Source organism: Somniosus microcephalus, unplaced genomic scaffold (genome assembly GCF_052327205.1).
Source record: "Somniosus microcephalus isolate GS21.2 unplaced genomic scaffold, FLI_Smic_1.0 unresolved_chr1, whole genome shotgun sequence".
NCBI classification, from domain to species: domain Eukaryota; kingdom Metazoa; phylum Chordata; class Chondrichthyes; order Squaliformes; family Somniosidae; genus Somniosus; species Somniosus microcephalus.
In genome coordinates, this window is record NW_028225179.1 from 140,798,603 (window position 1) to 140,817,070 (window position 18,468).

At 46.6% G+C, this 18,468-nt stretch overlaps 2 protein-coding genes across 2 annotated transcripts; one reads left to right on the forward strand and one right to left on the reverse strand.

The window, feature by feature from the left end:
* Positions 1–316: 316 nt before the first annotated feature.
* On the forward strand, positions 317–8,648 carry LOC147096026 (sperm acrosome membrane-associated protein 4-like). Its single transcript, XM_085975002.1, has 3 exons — positions 317–593; positions 6,275–6,379; positions 7,501–8,648. The coding sequence occupies exons 1-3, from the start codon at positions 545–547 to the stop codon at positions 7,698–7,700; spliced, it is 354 nt and encodes a 117-aa protein (XP_085831128.1). The 5' UTR covers positions 317–544; the 3' UTR covers positions 7,701–8,648.
* Positions 8,649–9,598: 950 nt separating this feature from the next.
* LOC147096027 (uncharacterized) lies at positions 9,599–17,295 on the reverse strand. The gene has a single exon (XM_085975001.1). The coding sequence runs from the start codon at positions 17,238–17,240 to the stop codon at positions 14,472–14,474; it is 2,769 nt and encodes a 922-aa protein (XP_085831127.1). The 5' UTR covers positions 17,241–17,295; the 3' UTR covers positions 9,599–14,471.
* Between the last annotated feature and the right edge of the window lie 1,173 nt (positions 17,296–18,468).

Consider the following 18,468-nt stretch of genomic DNA (forward strand, 5'->3'; position numbering starts at 1 on the left):
TTGGCAACATAAGATGTACCTTATCATGCCAATAAAGCGATTTGTATTGTATTGTATTGGGTGCAGAGCGATGCATCAAGTTACAAACCACTTTTGCAGAAGAGACTAAAATTGAACTCTTGCAAGGAGAAATTGAATGAAACTGTTAGTAAGAAGTGTTTGCAATTACCAATGCTCTTGGATTAGCAGAATGCTGGAGAGACGCCCCGGAATTGCCTTGATAAAGTCTGCTGCAGCGGTGGGTGAAGTGTTAATGCCCTCCCCCCGAATCGGACAGTGGATAGCTATGGATATAAAAGGCATGATTCGAACGCGCACAAAACACTGGCAGTCGAATACGAAGGGCGAGAGAGAGAGAGAGAGAAAGAAAGAAAGAAAGAAAGAAAGAAAGAAAGAAAAAGAAAGGAAGGAAAGAAAGAAACAGACACAGACAGACAGAGAACTATATTGCACAGGTGCTCTGATCCCATAGTCGAATTTTTTTTGGAAATAAAAAAAATAATTCTTCCTCGGAAAGGTTTTTTTTGTTGAGTTGGATAAGAAAATGAAACTCCTCTTTCTAGCTGCGGTCCTTGCTTATTCCGTTGTTCCAGGTAAGGTTAATTTGTTTAAAATTATTTAAATCTTATGCCTTTGAAGCCGCTTTATAAGTCTGATCACAGGCACTTTTTAAAAAAAACGGAAGTGTTTTTCTAACTTAATTTGTTTTACATTCTGTCCATATGCTTAATTTTAATTTATTATATATATTATATTATATAAATATCGTTTCAGCAACAGAATCCGTTTGATGCCGGAGACTTAATTTTTTTAAAAAGTGAAATGCCTGCTATCCTCCCAGGCTGAATGTCACACCTTGGAATGCAACAGTTTTTCGAAGTGCGAATATCGGTGCAAACAAAAACATGCCTTGAGGATTTTTATTCTGATACAAGGTGGAATCCTGTTTGATTTTGTTGTTGCACAGGATCTCTTGTTTGATAACTTACTGGAGGGGAAGTCCCGCAAACCCGTTCCCATCCAGGCACAAGGCGGGTTGCTCAAGTGTTTCACTTCCCTGAATACATGAAATTGCATTTGAAACATTTCCGAGCATTTACATTTTTTCAAAAAAACACACGTTTTTAATTGCCCGCCGAGCAAATTCATTTCCCCTCCCCCCCCCACTACTGTGCAATTCTCTGCAAAATCCGCTTGCTTTTGGTTGCTAAGAACTCTTGCAACAGTTCCTTCCTACCAAACTTCTTATAAATGTTAACTAAAAGCACAATAAAAAAATCTAAATCGTGCAATTTAAGGGGCACCCCCCCTCTCCAAACCACCTCTCGATAAAATAACGCGCGGTGAAATCTTGCATTAGACACTCCTCGTTTCGTGTTTTTTTCTCCCCTCCCATTGCTCATTTTAAAAATAAGTCTGGAGTTGGTTTTAAAAGTTAATGCCCAGGAATGAAGGCAGGGCGGGAACCCTTGCCACCCAGTGCCAACTATTTCAAACAGCAGCTGGGTGTGATCCGAGCCGCAGACATATCCCAAGGCGGGGGTGGGGGGTTCTTGAGCATGCACCTGGTAAATTCTTTCGTTAGGTGGAAGGGTGTGAGGAGGGCTGGTGTCCCACCTGGCTGGTAACCTTTAGGAACTTGCTAAGGATGGCCCAGGGCTTTGTTGCTATCTTCCTCCCTTTTTCTTAAGAAAACAAAATATGGCCTGGAACTTGTAACTGTCTGTGTTCTAAAACAGGAGCTAGAGTGCTGGAACAAGCATTCAGCAGGTCAGGCAGCATCTGTAGAGACAGAGAGAAACAGGAAAGAAAGAAACCTGCATTTTTATAGCGCCTGTCCAGATCGTCCCAAAGTTCTTATGGGGAGAAAGCAGGGACAGGGTACTGAGTTTGGATGATCAGCCATGATCTCATTGAATGGCGAGCAGGCTCGAGGGGCCGAATGGCCTGCTCCTGCTCCTATCTTCTATGTTTCTTCACAGCCCTGAAGGAGAGACCTGTTCAATGTCTCTGGGATTAGACCTCAGTTCTGAATGTTTTCCATCATTTTCTGTTAGTGTGTGTGTCAGCTGTGGTTCAGTGGGTAGCGCTGCCTGAAAGGGCGGTGGAAGCAGATTCAATAGTAACTTTCATAAGGGAGTTAGATAAATACTTGAAGGGCATATTTTATTACACAGGGCAGTGGGGAAAGGGCAGGAGGGAAGTGGGACTAATTGGAGAGCTCTTTCAAAGAGCAGGCACAGGCACGATGGACCGAATGGCCTCCTTTGTTGTATCAGGCTTGACAGGGTAGATGCAAGGAGGATGTTTCCCCTCGCTGGGGAGTCTAGAACCAGGGGTCACAGTCTCAGAATAAGGGGTCAGCCATTGAGGACTGATGAGAAATTTCTTCACTCAGAGGGTGGTGAATCTTTGGAATTCTCTACCTCAAAGGGCTGTGGAGGCTCAGTTGTTGAGTATATTCAAGACAGAACGATGGATTTTCGGATATTAAGTGAATCGAGGGATATGGGGATAATGCAGGAAAGTGGAGATGGGGTAGAAGATCAGCCAAGATCTTATTGAATGGCGGAGCAGGCTCGAAGAGCTAAATGGCCGACTCCTGCTCTTATTTCTTATCATCCTATGATTATCCACCACACCCTTTTAAAAAAAAAAAAAAAATTAAAAAAAAATATTTTTTCCATTTCCACTGAAGGGAATATTGGGCATGGTGCATAATGGCCGGCTAATTTGCTACAGTCTGTGTTACACCTTTCTCCAAAGCTTAAAATTACCCCCACTGGATCAGCTGTGACTGAATCCTCTTGCGTTGTTGCCCTTGAAGGTGGTGCCGGGCCTTCTTGAACCGCTGCAGTCCGTGTGGTGAAGGTGCTCCCGCAGTGCTGGTAGGGAGGGAGTTCTGGGATTTTGACCCAGCAACGACGAAGGAACAGGCGATCAAGTCAGGATTGTGTGCCTTGGCTGGGAACTTGGAGCTGATGGTGTTCCCATCCACTTGCTGCCCTTGTCCGTCTAGGTGGTGGGAGGACTTGGGTTTGGGAGGGGCTGTCGAAGAAGCCTTGGCGAGTTGCTGCAGTGCATCTTGTAGGTGGCTCACACTGCAACCATCTGCAGCCCACAGATAGCACAGTGTTGTAAATGTGCTGGGTGGATTCTACCCGCCTTCCTTTCTCAGTAATGACAATGATGGGTTACTCCTTGCCTTGTACAGAGGGAGGGTGTTTTTGTTTAAGTGTTATGCCTTTTATGTTGAAAGATTGAATCGCTGGGGCTGTTGGTGCTAGAAAATAGACTGAGGGTGACCTGATAGAGGTCTTCAAGATTCTGAAAGGGTTTGATAGGGTAGAGAAGATGTTTCCACTCGTGGGCGAGACCTGAACGAGGGGCCATAAATATAAGATAGTCACTAATAAATCCAATAGGGATTTCAGGAGAAACTTTACCCAAAGAATGTGGAACTTGCTACCACATGGAGTGGTTGAGGCGAATAGCACAGATACATTTAAGGGGAAGCTGAGGGAGAAAGGAATGGAAGGATATGCTGATGGGGTGAGATGAAGAGGGGTGGGAGGAGGCTCGTGTGGAGCATAAACGCCGGCGTAGATCAATGAGCCGAATGGCCTGTTAATACTTTGTATTTTGGGAGGAGAGCAGGAATCTGAGCGGTGGCCTTCAAATATGCAACTTGGCCGAGCCCACCCTGTATGAGTCACTGGCTGCACAGCTTTGCCTGGGGGTGGGATTTGTTAGATTATCTGAGCTAGCAATCCCTCCTTTCCCTCAGGCTCTTTTTAGTTGGGAAGGGTGGGGTTGAGTAACCTGATAGTCTCTTTCCCCGCACCTATGCCAGCTGAAGGAGTGACGCAGAGGGTGAGGGCAAGGAAGCAGGTCTTTGGGAAGGTGGGTGGAGGGGGAAACAAAAGCATCTCTCAATGAAACGTTAAAGTTAACAGCTAACTCCTAGATTCATGAGAATGTCACACCCTGGAGAGCAAGCATTTAAATGCCACTATTGGTGCAAACCAGTGTCGACGATTCTTCCAGTCTTCTCACTCCCCTGACGCACGATGGAATCTGCACCATTTTATACAGAATCATTTTTTGTTGTTGCAATTTTTCTTTAATAACTTTACTTAGTGGGGCGGGGGCGTGGATTGCATAGAATTCAGCAAACCATTCCCCTTTAACAGGGAGGGAACCACAAACATTCAGGAACAAATCAAGGGTCACCTTGCCGTTGCGTGCAAGGAATGTGCATTAAATTCCTGGAGCATGTTAATTGCTTTAAAAGCAGGTTTCCTAATTGTGGGCACGCACAGTAACTTGAATTGGAGGTAATGGGCCGATTTCGCGGTAGAAGTAATGGTGAGGCTAACGGTGCTCATTTTTACTTTGTGTGGAAATCGGGACAGTAACCTCCGGCGATTGCACGTGCGCAGCTAAACGCGGAAATTCGGACGTTGTTGTCCGAGATGCCCTGCTCCTCCTAAAGCATCCCAAAAAAACGGCATCTCGCTGTCTGACTGACCATTCAGATGCATTGAATGGTGTGAATTTCCTGTACATATAAGGAAATAAGAAATAAGAGCAGGAGTAGGCCATACGGCCCCTCAAGCCTGCGCCACCATTCAGTAATATGGCTGGTCATTGACCTCAACTCCTCATCTCAAGAAATTTCTCCTCATCTCAGTCCTAAATGGCCGACCCCTTATTCTCACTGTGACCCCCGTGTTCTAGACTCCCCAGCCAGGGGAAACACTTTCTCAGCATGAACTCTTGTCAAGCCCCTTAAGAATTTTATGTTTCAAATTAGAAACAGGAACCATTCTTCAGTCGGGTTGGTTAAGGAGATACACAGTTGCTAGCCCTGTCCACACAGGTCCCAGATGCTCCATAGAGAGCGTGCTGGGCTGTTTGGATAGTTAGCTGACAGGAACTTCCAGTGCAAAAGCCCATGGAAAGTCTACGGGCAAGTGTAAGTGTAACAACTGGTGGGCAAGAAGGCATTCAACGGCCCCAATGGCAAGTTTTCACTCCACGGTTAAAAAGACAGAAATAACTTGCATTTTTACATTGGATATACAGCATAGAAACAGGCCATTCGGCCCAACCAGTCCATGCCGGCGTTTATGCTCCACACGAGCCTTCTCCCGGCTTTCATCATCTAACTCTATCAGCATAACCCCCTAGTCCCTTCTCCCTCATATGTTTATCTAACCTCCCCTTAAATACATTTAGGGGGAAAAATTGCGTCGCGCCCCCTTTGGGGTGCTAACTTCGTCGGGGTGCTACGAAATTCACTGGTAGCGCCCCAAGAGGGATGAATATCACAGCGCTACGTGCCGCGGTACTGCAGGCCTTCCTCCCCTTATTAAAGGGGGGGGGCCTAGCTGGGCCACCAGGGATCGGAGTCCCGGCAAAAGAGTCTGGCACGCAAGAGAAACGCCGGGCTCACGGAGCGCAGCCGGCACCCCGTGGGGCTGCAGAGGAGGCCGGGGACAGCAGAGGGGACAGGTGCTGGCAGGCGGCCAGCAACAAAAATGGCCGCCCGGCACCTCCCCTTTAATTTGCGCCACCCCGGCCGCAGGTAGACCTCCCCTGACCCTGTCGGACATAGCGTCCGGCGGTAAGTCAGGGGGCGCTACCAAAGATGACGTCATCGCTGGTGGCGGGGTGCTAACGTTTACCACTGCCGCTAACCTCCCACTGAATTTCGCGGGAGGCATTGGCGGCGCCGCGCCCGGGTGCTAGTTGCTTTCCGCCCAGTTAGCGCCCTCTTAGGGCACTAATGGGAGGCGCAAATCAACCAAATTTTTCCCCCTTAGACTATCCGCCTCAACCATTCCCTGCGGTAGCGAGTTCCACATTCTCCCCACTCTGGATAAAGAAGTTTCTTCTGAATTCTCTATTGGATTTCTCGGTGACTATCTTATATTGGTGGTCTCTAGTTTTGTTCTTCCACACAAGCGGAAACACTCTGTATCTACTCTATCAAAACCTTTCATAATTTTAAAGTCCTCTTGTGTCGCCCCTCAGCCTTCTCTTTTTTTTCCAAGAGGAAAGAGACCGATTCTTCCTTTCCTGATGGGTATAGTACCTTCCACAACTTCAGGATATTCCAAAGCGCTCTACAGCCAGTGAAGTACTTTTTGAAGTGTAGTCACTGTTGTAATGTAGAAAACGCGGGAGCCAATTTGCGCACAGCAAGCTCCCACAAACAGCAATGCTGCTAAAGGTTTTTTTTCTCTTTCTCTCTCCCCTAATGGAACAGGTACTGGCCTGAAGTGTTTCCAATGTGGCATAAGTACATCTATCTGTCTCTACAAAAAAACATGTGACGCAGGTGAACAGTGCTTCTCGAGAAACACTACTGCAGGTAAGTTGTGTTTTTTTTGCTTGATATAATCCCTGTAAACTGGGAGTAATTGGTGTAACTTTGGAAACTCTCTATATTTTCTAGTTCCTGTTTTCAATGCTGGAGGTTTGCGAATCGGCGTTTAAATTTGGCACATGTAATGTAAGCTTGCACTGTGCAGTCCTCATTATAAAAGCTTCAACAGAACGCTGACTGGATTGGAACTGGTGTCTTGTATTCGCAATACACATAAGCTATCTACTGTATATCAAAGTAAAATCAGCATCCAGCTCTGAATTTGAAACCCTGGTATGAAGAATGCTCAAAATTCGAGGGGGTGGCGGTGGGGAGGAGGGGGTGTAGAGTTTGAGGTGAATGGGAGTGGGGGGGGTGGATGGAGTGTTTGAGGTGATGGAGAGTGAGGTGAATTGGGGGGAGGGGGAGGAGAGAGGTGAATTGGGGGGAGGGGGAATTATTTTCTCTGCTTGGTGGGCCATTCATTAATTAATTTAAGACCATCAGGAAAAAAAATAAGAGCTTGGGAGAAGATTTTTTTTGGTTAATGGAGGGCGTTTGGGATATGTGATCATGGAAGAACTGTTTTGTTTTTGGGGCGGGTGAACAGTCCGAAGAATCCCGCCCGAAATATGAGCTCATTCCTCTTCAGATGCTGGCCAAACTGCTATGCATTTAATTAAAACAAATCAGACGTAGAGTAGATAAGGGAAAAACTTTCCACTGGCAGGAGGGTCAGTAACCAGAGGACAGAGATTAAGATAATAGGCAAAAAAAAAGCCAAGGAGGGGAGATGAGAAGATTTTTTTTTTTTTTTTTTATAAAAAGAGTTCAGCGAGTTAGGAGGTGGAATGCGCTGCCTGAAAGTGGTGGGAGCAGATTCAATAGTAACTTTCAAAAGGGAATTGGATAAATACTTAAAGGAGAAAATTTGCAGGGCTATGGGGAATGAGCAGAGGAGTGGAACCAATTGGAGAGCTCTTTCAGAGAGCCTGCACGGGCCACGATGGGCCGAGCAACCTGCCTTCCTCCTTCTGCACTGATGCGATTCTTATGCTCGCGTGACTTTTTCGCGCTTACCGTTACCGTTGCCTTGCTTGACGCTCCGGTGTTTCCTTTCCCTCCAGTGGGAGTAACGGTCTACTCTTCGGGATGCACAAGTTCCGACAAATGCGGGAAAGAAGATACCGAGACTCTGATCGGAGTGAGCTACAAGATGGTCACGGCCTGCTGCAATTACGATTTCTGTAACGGGGCCGCAGCCGCCAAACTCTCCCTGCTGACTGGCTCCGTCATGGCTCTGGTCTGGCTCACGGGCTTCCTGTAGATCTGCCCAGTCTGCTGCGAAAGCCCGAATCTCTTAGCCATTCCATAATAATGGTATCATTGTACAGGGTTTGTTTTTCACTTCCTTCTTGATTGAGCCTTGTAGCTCTTTGTTAAGTGTATAAAGTAAGCTGATCAGTAGCAATTTGGACTTGGTGAAGCCCATATATAAAACGATGCTTAAAGCGTGAGTGGGCACCTTTGCCAGTTGTTTAATTGCCTGGCATTTGTTTTTTTTTACATTTCTCGTGTTAAACTTCTTTAAAAATCTAGCAAGGTCCCTGTATATTCTCTTAATAAAAAATCACATTTTGCAATCAACAGTTTCAGCCAAACCCTACTGTTTTCTTGAATGTGGAGAACTCTGTATAATAATGACAAAAGCCCATATTCTATGCCCTAGGAGAGATGCCCTTTAACAAAAAACATTTAAAATGCTCTACATACTCTTTGTTAACTATTAATTTTGAAACTGTTAACTATTAATTTTGAAACTCTTGCATCTGTTCTCTTGTAACATCTCCAAGTCTTCACAGGATATTGCCTTTTTAAAAAATAAATAAGTAAATCATTTCGTGGACTGGTTTGTAGGCAAAGTGGCCACTCTCTGAACAGGAGTAGGCCATTCAGCCCCTCGCGCGTCTACTAGCAATGGGATAGCTTTAAAGATTCACGCCCCCTTGTGGTTTGGAGGTCTGCTCAAACCTTTCCACCTTGCTGTCTCCCTCTCCTTCAAAAGCCACACCCTCTTGCCTCTTTATTTCCTTTCCTGACCCTTTGTATGCGTGAGGATTTTACAGAAGCCCCACAAAGTATGGCAGGACATACCAGAGGATAAAGTTTGAGTTGTGAAGTCAACAGATCCTCATGGCGACCACATTCTGTATCACGCTGACTTGTGTGTTAGTGTAAAATTATAAATAAACCATTTAAAAGATTTCCCAAACTATATCCGGTTCATTTTTCTGTATGTTGTATGGTTTCTGTGCTCATCAAACCAAAGCTTGATGATTGCAATTGGGCCAGGAGGAGCAGGAGTGCAAAGTCGCAAAGTTCCCTGCCCCACACTCTTCACCCCTCCACCCCACCCCGACTTGCCAGCGCGCTTTTCTTTAATTACCCGCGGCCACTGTTTTGAAGAAGGGCAGGGGAGTACTTTCCAGTGTCCTGGGTCAATATTTATCGCTTGACATCACTTTAAAAAAAAACCCCACAGATTATCTGGTCATTATCACATTGTGGTTTGTGGGATCTTGCTGTGCAGAAATCGGTTGCACCATGTTGCTGCAGTGACTACACTTCAATGGCTGTAAAGCACATTGGGATGTCCTGAGGTTGTGAAAGTTGCTATATAAATGCAAATCTATCTCTTGCGCCTCGACATATAAATGCAAAGTTGTTGTTGTTGGGGGTTAGGTGGAGTTAAGATACAGATCGGCTATGGTCTTACCGAATGGTGGAACAGGCTCGAAGGGGGCCGAATGGTCCTGCTCCTATGTTGTCGGCCGGCAGTATCTGGCACCTGAACATCCGCTCCCAAATGCCAACGAGCCAGCAGCGCGGCGGAAACACGCCGGACCTAAAATCTAGTTCTGCGAGGGTGTTTTTTTTTTGGCCCCTGTTGGCCTGGTGCGGTCAGCCTCATCGTTCCGGCTTGACTGCAGCTATCAATTTCCTGTCAGACGTGGGATTGTGTGCAGGAAGCACTCTGGGGCTCAGTCAACAGAGAAGGCCGTGCAGGAGTGGCACTGAGGGTGCCTATGATCATCCACAAGCTCCCAAATCCGGGTTTGCGGAGTTGAAAGCTGGAGATGAGGGGTAGAAGCCTGTCCTAGGCAGTAGCGCAAAGCGGGCTGTATTGAATCGGCCGCCTGATACTCCATTTCAGTGACTTCAATGAAAGGTTAAAGACAACAAATCAGATTTATTAAGAGGCAATATTATACAGAAGCAAAAAAAAATTCAAGCAGCACTCACCGGTCACATTAATCTGTCCTCCACCATCATAAATCATTTTGAGACTTTTGAGTTCTGGGATTACAAAGCCACGCATGACATCACCACTATGACAAACGTGGTTGAATCACACGAACTGATGCAAGTTTCATATTTATTCCCAGGCACAGGCAGCTTCTGTCAATCCAAAGTCGAATCAAAACACAATGGCAGCACATAATATTCATGAGCAACGACACATAATGCCTGCGATGCTGAGGAAATGCTAACGCTATCACAATAAAACGTAACTTACTGACTTCCTGCTGCAAGCCTCACCAGCCAGGAACGTACGTCGTAAATTTGGGAACACACTGCACATTTTTGCTGATCATTAAAATGATCCTCAATTCCATATTACAAACAGGATATAGAGGAGAAGGTACAAAATAGATTTACAGGTTCTGACGAAAGGTCATCAACCTGAAACGTTAACTCTGTTTCTCTCTTCACAGATGCTACCTGACCTGCTGAGTATCTCCAGCATTTTCTGTTTTTATTATAGATTTACAGGGATTATGCTAGAACTGAGAGGTAATAGCTAATAGAAAGCCTGAACAGGCTGGGGCTCTTTTCTCTAGAAAAGAGAAGGCTGTGAGGGGGGACCTAACAGAGGTCTTAAAAATTATGATGGGGTTTGATAGGGTAGACGTAGAGAAGATAAATGTAAGAAAGTCACTAATCCAATAATGAAATCAGGAGAAACCTCCTTACCCAGGCAGTGGTTAGAATGTGGATTGTGCTACCACGAGGAGTTCAGGCGAGGAGCATAGATGCCTTTAAGGGGAAGCTAGATAAACACGAGGGAGAAAGGAATAGAAGGATATGTTGATAGCGTGAGATGACGTAAGGTAGGAGGAGGCTCTACAGCCAGTGAAGTACTTTTTTAAGTGTATTCTGGTCACTGATGTAGTGCAGGAAACATGGCAGCCAATTTGCACACAGCAGGGTTCCACAAACAGCAATATGATAATGACCAGATATTCTGTTTTTAGTGATGTTGGTTGAGGTATGAATACTGGCCAGGAGACCTCCCCTGCTCAGATGAGATGTGAGTGTTTGATTTGTTAAAACCACAATTTTAAGAATAATAATAACATTCTTGTTCATGTCTGTTGAAAACAGGAAGTGGCATCTATAGCTAGCTGGCTTGTGGCTGGAGCAAGTTTGGCTTAGTTCAGAGTCTCCTGTGCCAAGTCGCACATGAGGTAACCCGATTGTTCTACTAGAGCCAGAGCAAGATACTTGATGCATAAGAACACAAGAAATAGGATCAGGAGTAGGCCATTCGGCCCCTCGAACCTGCTCCGCCATTCAATAAGATCATGGCTGATCTTCTACCTCATCTCCATTTTCTTGCACTATCCCTATATCCCTTGATTCCTTTAATATTCAAAAGTCTGTCTTGAATATAGTCAATGACAGCCTCCACAGTCCTCTGGGGTAGAGAATTCCAAAGATTCACCACCCTCTGAGTGAAGAAATTTCTCCTCACCTCAGACCTAAATGGCCGACCCCTTATTCTGAGAATGACCCCTGGTTCTAGACTCCCCAGCCAGGGGAAACATCCTCCCTGCATCTACCCTGTCAAGCCCTGTAAGAATTTTGTATGTTTCAATGAGATCACCTCTCAATCTTCTAAACTCTAGAGAATATAGGCCTAGTCTACTCAATCTTTCCTCGTAGCACAATCCCCCCATCCCATGAACCAGTCTGGTGAACCTTCGTTACACTCCCTCTATGGCAAGTATATCCTTCCTTAGGTAAGGAGACCAAAACTGTACACAATACTCCAGGTGTGGTCTAACCAGGGCCCTATATAATTTCAGTAAGACGTCTTTACACTTATACTCAAATCCTCTTGTAATAAAGACCAACATACCATTTGCTTTCCTAATTGCTTGCTGTACCTGCATGTTAACTTTCAGTGATTCGTGTACAAGGACTCCCAGGTCCCTCTGAACACCACCATTTCCCAATCTCTCACCATTTAAAAAATACTCTGCTTTTTTATTTTTCCTACCAAAATGACTCCATCGTAAATTGTCCCTATGATGGAGGCATCCTTTTTGATCATCCTGTGATAGGTCATTCCATGTCCTCCAAACACTTCTCTTCCTTCCAGGTGGAATTCAACCGAAGATCTTCTGCCATGAGGTAGCGAGATGACATGGCCAAACCACCATAGCCATCTCTGTCTGATTATTTCAGTCCGCGGTGACCTCACCTTCAAACGTGACAACCGAAACCCATTTCTTCAAAACATGCCATTGGTAACCTCCCCAAACCTTGTCCTATACTGCGTGCTGTCTTCTCTCTGTTAGGGGCCTTGAGATGTTTACTATGTTAAAGGTGCAACATGAATGCAAAAGTTGGTTTTGTTTCTCTAGCTCTTGATGATCAGGGCCAATTTGAACCTAATCCACCCTCCCCATGGCTCCTGATGTCAGGAACACCTGGGAGGCAGAAGAAGTTGATCTTGCAGGAGGTAGAAAGCTGGCAGAATAAACTACTCTGGTTAAACCTTTAAAATGAAGGCAAAGCTAAATAAGTACATGATGGAGAAAGGAATAGAAGGATATGTAGACAGGGTGAGTTGAAGTAGGGTAGGAGGAGGCTCATGTGGAGCATAATCACCGGCATGGACCAGTTGGGCCGAATAGCCTGTTTCTGTGCTGTGAATTCTATGTAACATTTCTTTTTTTTTATTCGTTTATGGGATCTGGACGTCACTGGCAAGGCCAGCATTTATTGCCCATCCTAGTTGTCCTTGAGAAGGTGGTGATGAGCCGCCTTCTTGAACCGCTGCAGTCCATGTGGTGAAGGTACTCCCACAGTGCTGTTAGGGAGGGAGTTCCAGGATTTTGACCCAGCGACGATGAAGGATCGACGATATACTTCTAAGTCAGGATGGTGTGTGACTTGGAGGTGGTGGTGTTCCCATGCGCCTGCTGCCCTTGTCCTTCTATGTGGTAGAGGTCGGGGGTTTGGGAGGTGCTGCCGAAGAAGCCTTGGCGAGTTGCTGCAGTGCATCTTGTAGATGGTACACACTGCAGCCACGGTGCACTGGTGGTGGAGGGAGTGAATGTTTAAGGTGGTGGATGGGGTGTCAATCAAGCGGGCTGCTTTGTCCTGGATGGTGCTGAGCTTCTTCAGTGTTATTGCAGCTGCACTCATCCAGGCAAGTGGAGCATATTCCATCACACTCCTTACTTGTGCCTTGGTGGAAAGGCTTTGGGGAGTCAGGAGGTGAGACACTCGCCACAGAATATCCAGCCTCTGACCTGCTCTTGTTGGGTAAATAAATGAAAGAAAGAATTTGCATTTATATAGCGCCTCTCATGACCTCAGAATGCTCCAAAGCGCTTTACAGCCAATGAGGTACTTTTTGACACGTGGTCACTGTTGTAATGTAGGAAATGCGGCAGCCAATTTGCACACAGCAAGCTCCCACAAACAGCAATGTGATAATGACCAGATAATCTGTTTTAATGATGTTGGTTGAGGGATAAATATTGATCAGGACACCAGGGGAGAACTCCCGGCTCTATATTGAAATAGTGGCCGTGGGATCTTTTACGTCCACCTGAGAAAGCAGACAGGGCCTCGGTTTAACTTCTGATCCGAGAGACGGCACCTCCAACAGTGCAGCACTCCCCTCAGCACTGCACCGGGAGTGTCAGCCTAGATTTATGTGCTCAAGTCTCTGGAGCGGGATTTGAACCCACGACCTATCTGACTGCAGAGGCGAGAGCGCTGCCCACTGAGCCACGGCCAAAGAGGTCAGAGGCAAGCTGAAATGGAAGAAGTGGTATGTGGAGCCTATACAGAATGATATAAATGATAAAAAGAAGAGGGAATATCATCAAGCCAGCCATTCACCGTGTAGGACACAACACAGAATGGCACAGGGTCGTGCGCTGTGGCGTTACGAGCGTCGCTGGCTGTGATGGAGAGCGAGTTCCGCTGCTCAGTAAACAATTTCTTGATGGTCACTTCTTTGGCAATAAGGAGGCAGGACAAAAAAACCAGCTGCGTTGGCATTCGATTTCCAATGGTTCAAACTTGATATCATACTGATAGGCTGATCATAGAATATCCCGCCGTAGAAATTCGTCACGGACTATAGCGCAAAATGGGTGATCTCACATGAGCCGCCTGTTATATGCAGCACCCAATATTCAGTGCTATTGAAGTCACTGGAACTAAACATTGGGCCAGGCATATAACGGAAGGCCGATGCGATATCGCCTGTTTTGCGCAACCATCCAAGATGACTGTTTACACCCCCCCCCCATCTTTTGAATTCTCATCGTAGCTAAGACAGGTATCCCTCGGTCTTCAGGGAATATGAATGTCAAAGGCTTATTACCTAGAAGTTACAGCACAGAAACAGGCTATTTTGCTCAACTGGTCCACCCCAGCGTTTATGCTCCACACGAGTCTCCTCCCACCCCTCTTCATCTCACCCTATCAGCATATCCTTCTATTCCTTTCTCCCTCATGTGTTCAGCCAGCTTCTCTTTAAAGGCGTCTTTGCTATTGACCTCAACCACTCCCTGTGATAGCGAGTTCCACATTTCTCACCACTCTGGGTAAAGAAGTTTCTCCTGAATTCCCTATTTGGATTCAGAAACTTCAGGAGAAACGAGACAAAAGTTGGGAGAAAGAAATGAAAAGGGGGTATCATGTAGCAGCTAGCGAGGCGTGTTAATGCATCATGGTACACTACAATGCTAGTAAAACAAAGTAAAACATAAAAACTCACACTCGAAGCTTATGATATAACAACATCACCAATCTGATTGCCTTTGTCCTGGGTGTCTGTGTGTCTCAAAGCCTCCCTTAACCGTGCCCAAAATAACACCTGCTTCTCCACTTCCTCAGGCCACTCAATGTAGGTCTTGCTCTTTATGAGTTTGCGTAGCTTGTGATAAGCTGAAAGCTGATAGTTTGGGATGTCCTCCAGGAAAATCAGGACCAGGACATCATTCTGGTCGTAGAACAGTCTTAGGCTGGCCAGCTGAATCTCCAACTCGCACCATTTGCTCCTCAGGTACTGGTTACTGATGATGCACAGGGTCTTCCTGCTGCTGTAGATTGCCTTCTCGATGTTCCTGAAGATGTCCATGCCCAGCTCAAAGTCCCTGCAGTGCAGACAGATTTGAAACTGTTCGGGTCCTTGCTGCTCCAGTTGAGGCAGAAGTTGGTTTATGACCCACTCCTCGTCACTGGAGCTGTACGACACAAATGCGTCGTACTTGCACCCTTTGCCCAGCTTATCCGCTCGCCTGCCGCCCAGCCAGGCTTTCTGCATGTACCACAGGTAGCGGCAGTATATGTCGGTCTTGGTGTACAACAGTGACAGTGCCAAGGTGAACAGGATCAGCAGGGAGGTCGCGATACAGCAGTACTTGCTAATGTCGATGTTGCAGGGTGAGATGTCAAAGTTCACAAACCTTTCCCTCATGTGACCGCAGTGATAGCTGGAGAGAAATGGAACCTGAACACGAGGGTCTTGAACGGACCAGTTGCGAAACCAAGAGTTTGTGCAGGAGCAAGACAGAGGGTTGTTGTCAAGGCTGAGACATTGCAGTGAGGCCAGATTCACAAGCAATTCCCTACTGAGGTTTTTCAGATGGTTTCTGTCCAAGTTGATGAACCTGAGATGAGCCAGGCCCTTGAAGAGGTCCAACGGGATATCATCCAGTTCAATGCTGGTGAGGTAAAGAATTTCCAACCTCTTCAAAGGCTGGAATAAACCCGGGAAATTTGTGGATTCCAACTCGGTGTAACTTATGTGAAGCTCCCGTAAGTTTGTCAAGACCTTAAAGGGTGCGTCTCTAAATTCAATCCTCCCCCCATAACCAAGCACTAGCTTCTCCAATCTATCTAAGCCATTGAAGAAGGTGTCTGGTAAGAGCCCTAGGCCATGGGAGCTCTGACCTTTGAGGTCTAGAACCTTGAGATGGTTGAGTGTGGAGAATGGAGCCGGCTTGGCTTTTCTGGAGGATGACCTGACGGTTAGTTTGTTCTGGCTGATGTCCAAGTGTATAAGATTTCTCAAGCCAACTAAGGCATCTAGAGATAATTCCGTTAAGCAGTTGCCCCACAAATGAAGCACTTGCAGATTCACCAGGCTGGAGAAACTATTCCTCTCGATCCGCTCTATTCGATTTTCGGCCAGGAACAGCTTTTCCAGTTTGGTCAGATCTTGAAAGGCGGACCTCTTGATGACTCCGATGCTGTTCCAGCCCAGGCTCAGGCCCCTGAGGTTCTTCAGGAACTGGAAGGGAACCATATCCAAGTCAGTCACTTTGTTACTTTCGAAGTGCAACAGCTGGAGATTCTCAAGGCCGTAAAACATGGAGACGTCCACCTGTCTCAAGTTGTTTTCCGACACATCTAGGTACTCAAGAGCTCCTAGGGTTGAGAAGGCGTAAGCTTCCAGCTGGAGCTTGCTGCTCTGGTTGATCTGTAAGTGCTTAAGACGGTTGGTCCTCATCCAAGTGGCATTGGAAATTTTGGTGATGCTGCAAGCAACCAGCCTCAACCTGACGAGTCTTCCAAAATGCTCGAACTCGCCGTTCTCCAGCGGCCCCAGTGCATTACTGGACAAATCGAGAGCCAGGGGCCGGGTGCAGTGGCTCAAGGTTCGGGTTCCTGCTGAGGTCACGCCGACCGACTTGGCCACCAACAGCTCAAGGTCGGGGAGGTCTTTGAAGAAGCGGCACGTATCCGCCAACTGCGCCCTGGCAAAGATGCCGCTGCGGGACACTTGCAGTGTTCGAAGCGAAATCAAGTGCCTTAAATGGAGTTTTGAGACGTTGAAGTGGAGGCCGTCAAAGGCCAAGGAGGAGAGATTGGGCATCTTAAGGAACGCCTCCGGGTCAATGTATGTGATGGGGTTGTCGGACAGATTCAGCTCCTGCAAAGTGTGAAAGGAGACGTTCTGAAAGTCGACCTCGGAGATTGAGTTGTTGGACACGTCCAGAGCCTCCAGGTTGGGCAGGTTTGTTGCTGCTGCTGTAAGGTTGACTAAGTCTTTGATGTTGTTGTGGTAGAGGTCTAGCTGTGCCAGTTTGGCCAGTGAGCTGAATGCTTCCTTGTGCACCATGGAGAGGCGGTTCTTGGACAGGACCAGAGTGCGGAGGTTTCCAAGTCCCCAGAACGAGTGGCTGCCGAGCGCTTCAATGCGGTTACAGGAGAGATTGAGCACCGACAGCTTCCATAGTCCCTTGAACGAGCCGCTACTGACATGGGTCAGCCGATTCTGGTCAATCCTCAGAATGCGCAGACTGGGCAAGTTGGAGAAACTCCTGTTGCCTAAGTGCCTTATTTCATTCCGAGACATATTTAGGACCAAAGTGGTGGGCGGGATATCCTTCAGCGTCAGCGAAAGGTTTCGGATCTGGTGGTTGACGCAAAACACTTGAGTTAAATTGCCGTAATACTGCAAGCACCTTTCCAGCGAGTAGGAATGACTGAGAGTGAAGCAGGACACCACGAGGATGCAGAGGGCGGAGGGAATCACAGGGAGCGCCATAGATTAGGTTCACTCAGAGACACTGGATCCGTGGCACAGTCCGTCGACTTATTTCAATCCTAAGGAGACAAATAGGGGTCTTTAAAATCATGAAAGGTTTTGATAGAGTAGACACAGAGAGAATGTTTCCACTTGTGGGGAAGAGCATAACTAGAGGCCATCAGAATAAGATAGTCACCAAGAAATCCAATAAGGAATTCAGAAGAAACTTCTTTACGCAGAGAGTGGTGAGAATGTGGAACTCGCTACCACAGGGAGTGGTTGAGGTAAACAGTATAGATGCATTCAAGGGAAAGCTAAATAAGCATATGAGGGAGAAGGCAATAGAAGGTTATGCTGATAAGAGTTAGATGAGGAAGGATGGGAGGAGGCTCGGGTGGAGCATAAACGCCGGCATGGACTGTTTGGACCGAATGGCCTGTTCCTGTGCCGTATATTCTAGGTAATTCTGTGTAAGTAGATGGCATTTCCAAATCAACATCATAAAGACCCTCGACCTGAACAATTTCTCTAATACCAGGTGCCTTTCCTTCTCAGGAAAATAATTTCTTTAACACCTTGTGCGTTTTTCTATGCACTTGTATTTTGTGAATATGTCCCACTATAGATAACACTCCACGCTGCTACACCTAGGGAACTTTCTGTGCTGAGTCCAGCGAGCTGTCTGATTGCAACATTGGAAGCCACGTATCGCAGGCTTTTCCACACTGATCCAATCTGTCTGGCATGCCCGAAGACCATTGTAACCAAGCAAATCAGGACCAGTAGATTACAGAAGAGCTGGGCTTGGGGAGATCTGCAGGATGGGATTGGGTTGAGGAGGTCTAGAGAGTTGGATCAAGTTACACAGTATTTACAGCACAGAAACAGGCCATTCAGCCTAACTGGTCCACGCCAGTGTTTATGCTCCACATGAGCCTCCTCCCACCCGACTTCATCTAATCCTATTGACACAACCCTCTATTCCTTTCACCCTCATGTGCTTATCTACCTTCCCCTTAAATGCATCTGTGCTATTCACCTCAACTACTCCCTGTGGTAGCGAGTTCCACATTCTCACCACTCTCTCGGTAAAGGAGTTTCTCACTGTAATGTATATACCTTTAAGGGGGAACTATCTTTTACAGCTCATGTATATTGCAGTACCGGCAGTGACCACACCTGTATATAACACTGAGTAGTAATCTGTACAGATCAGTTCCAGTGTGAGCCACGTTGAGTAAACACC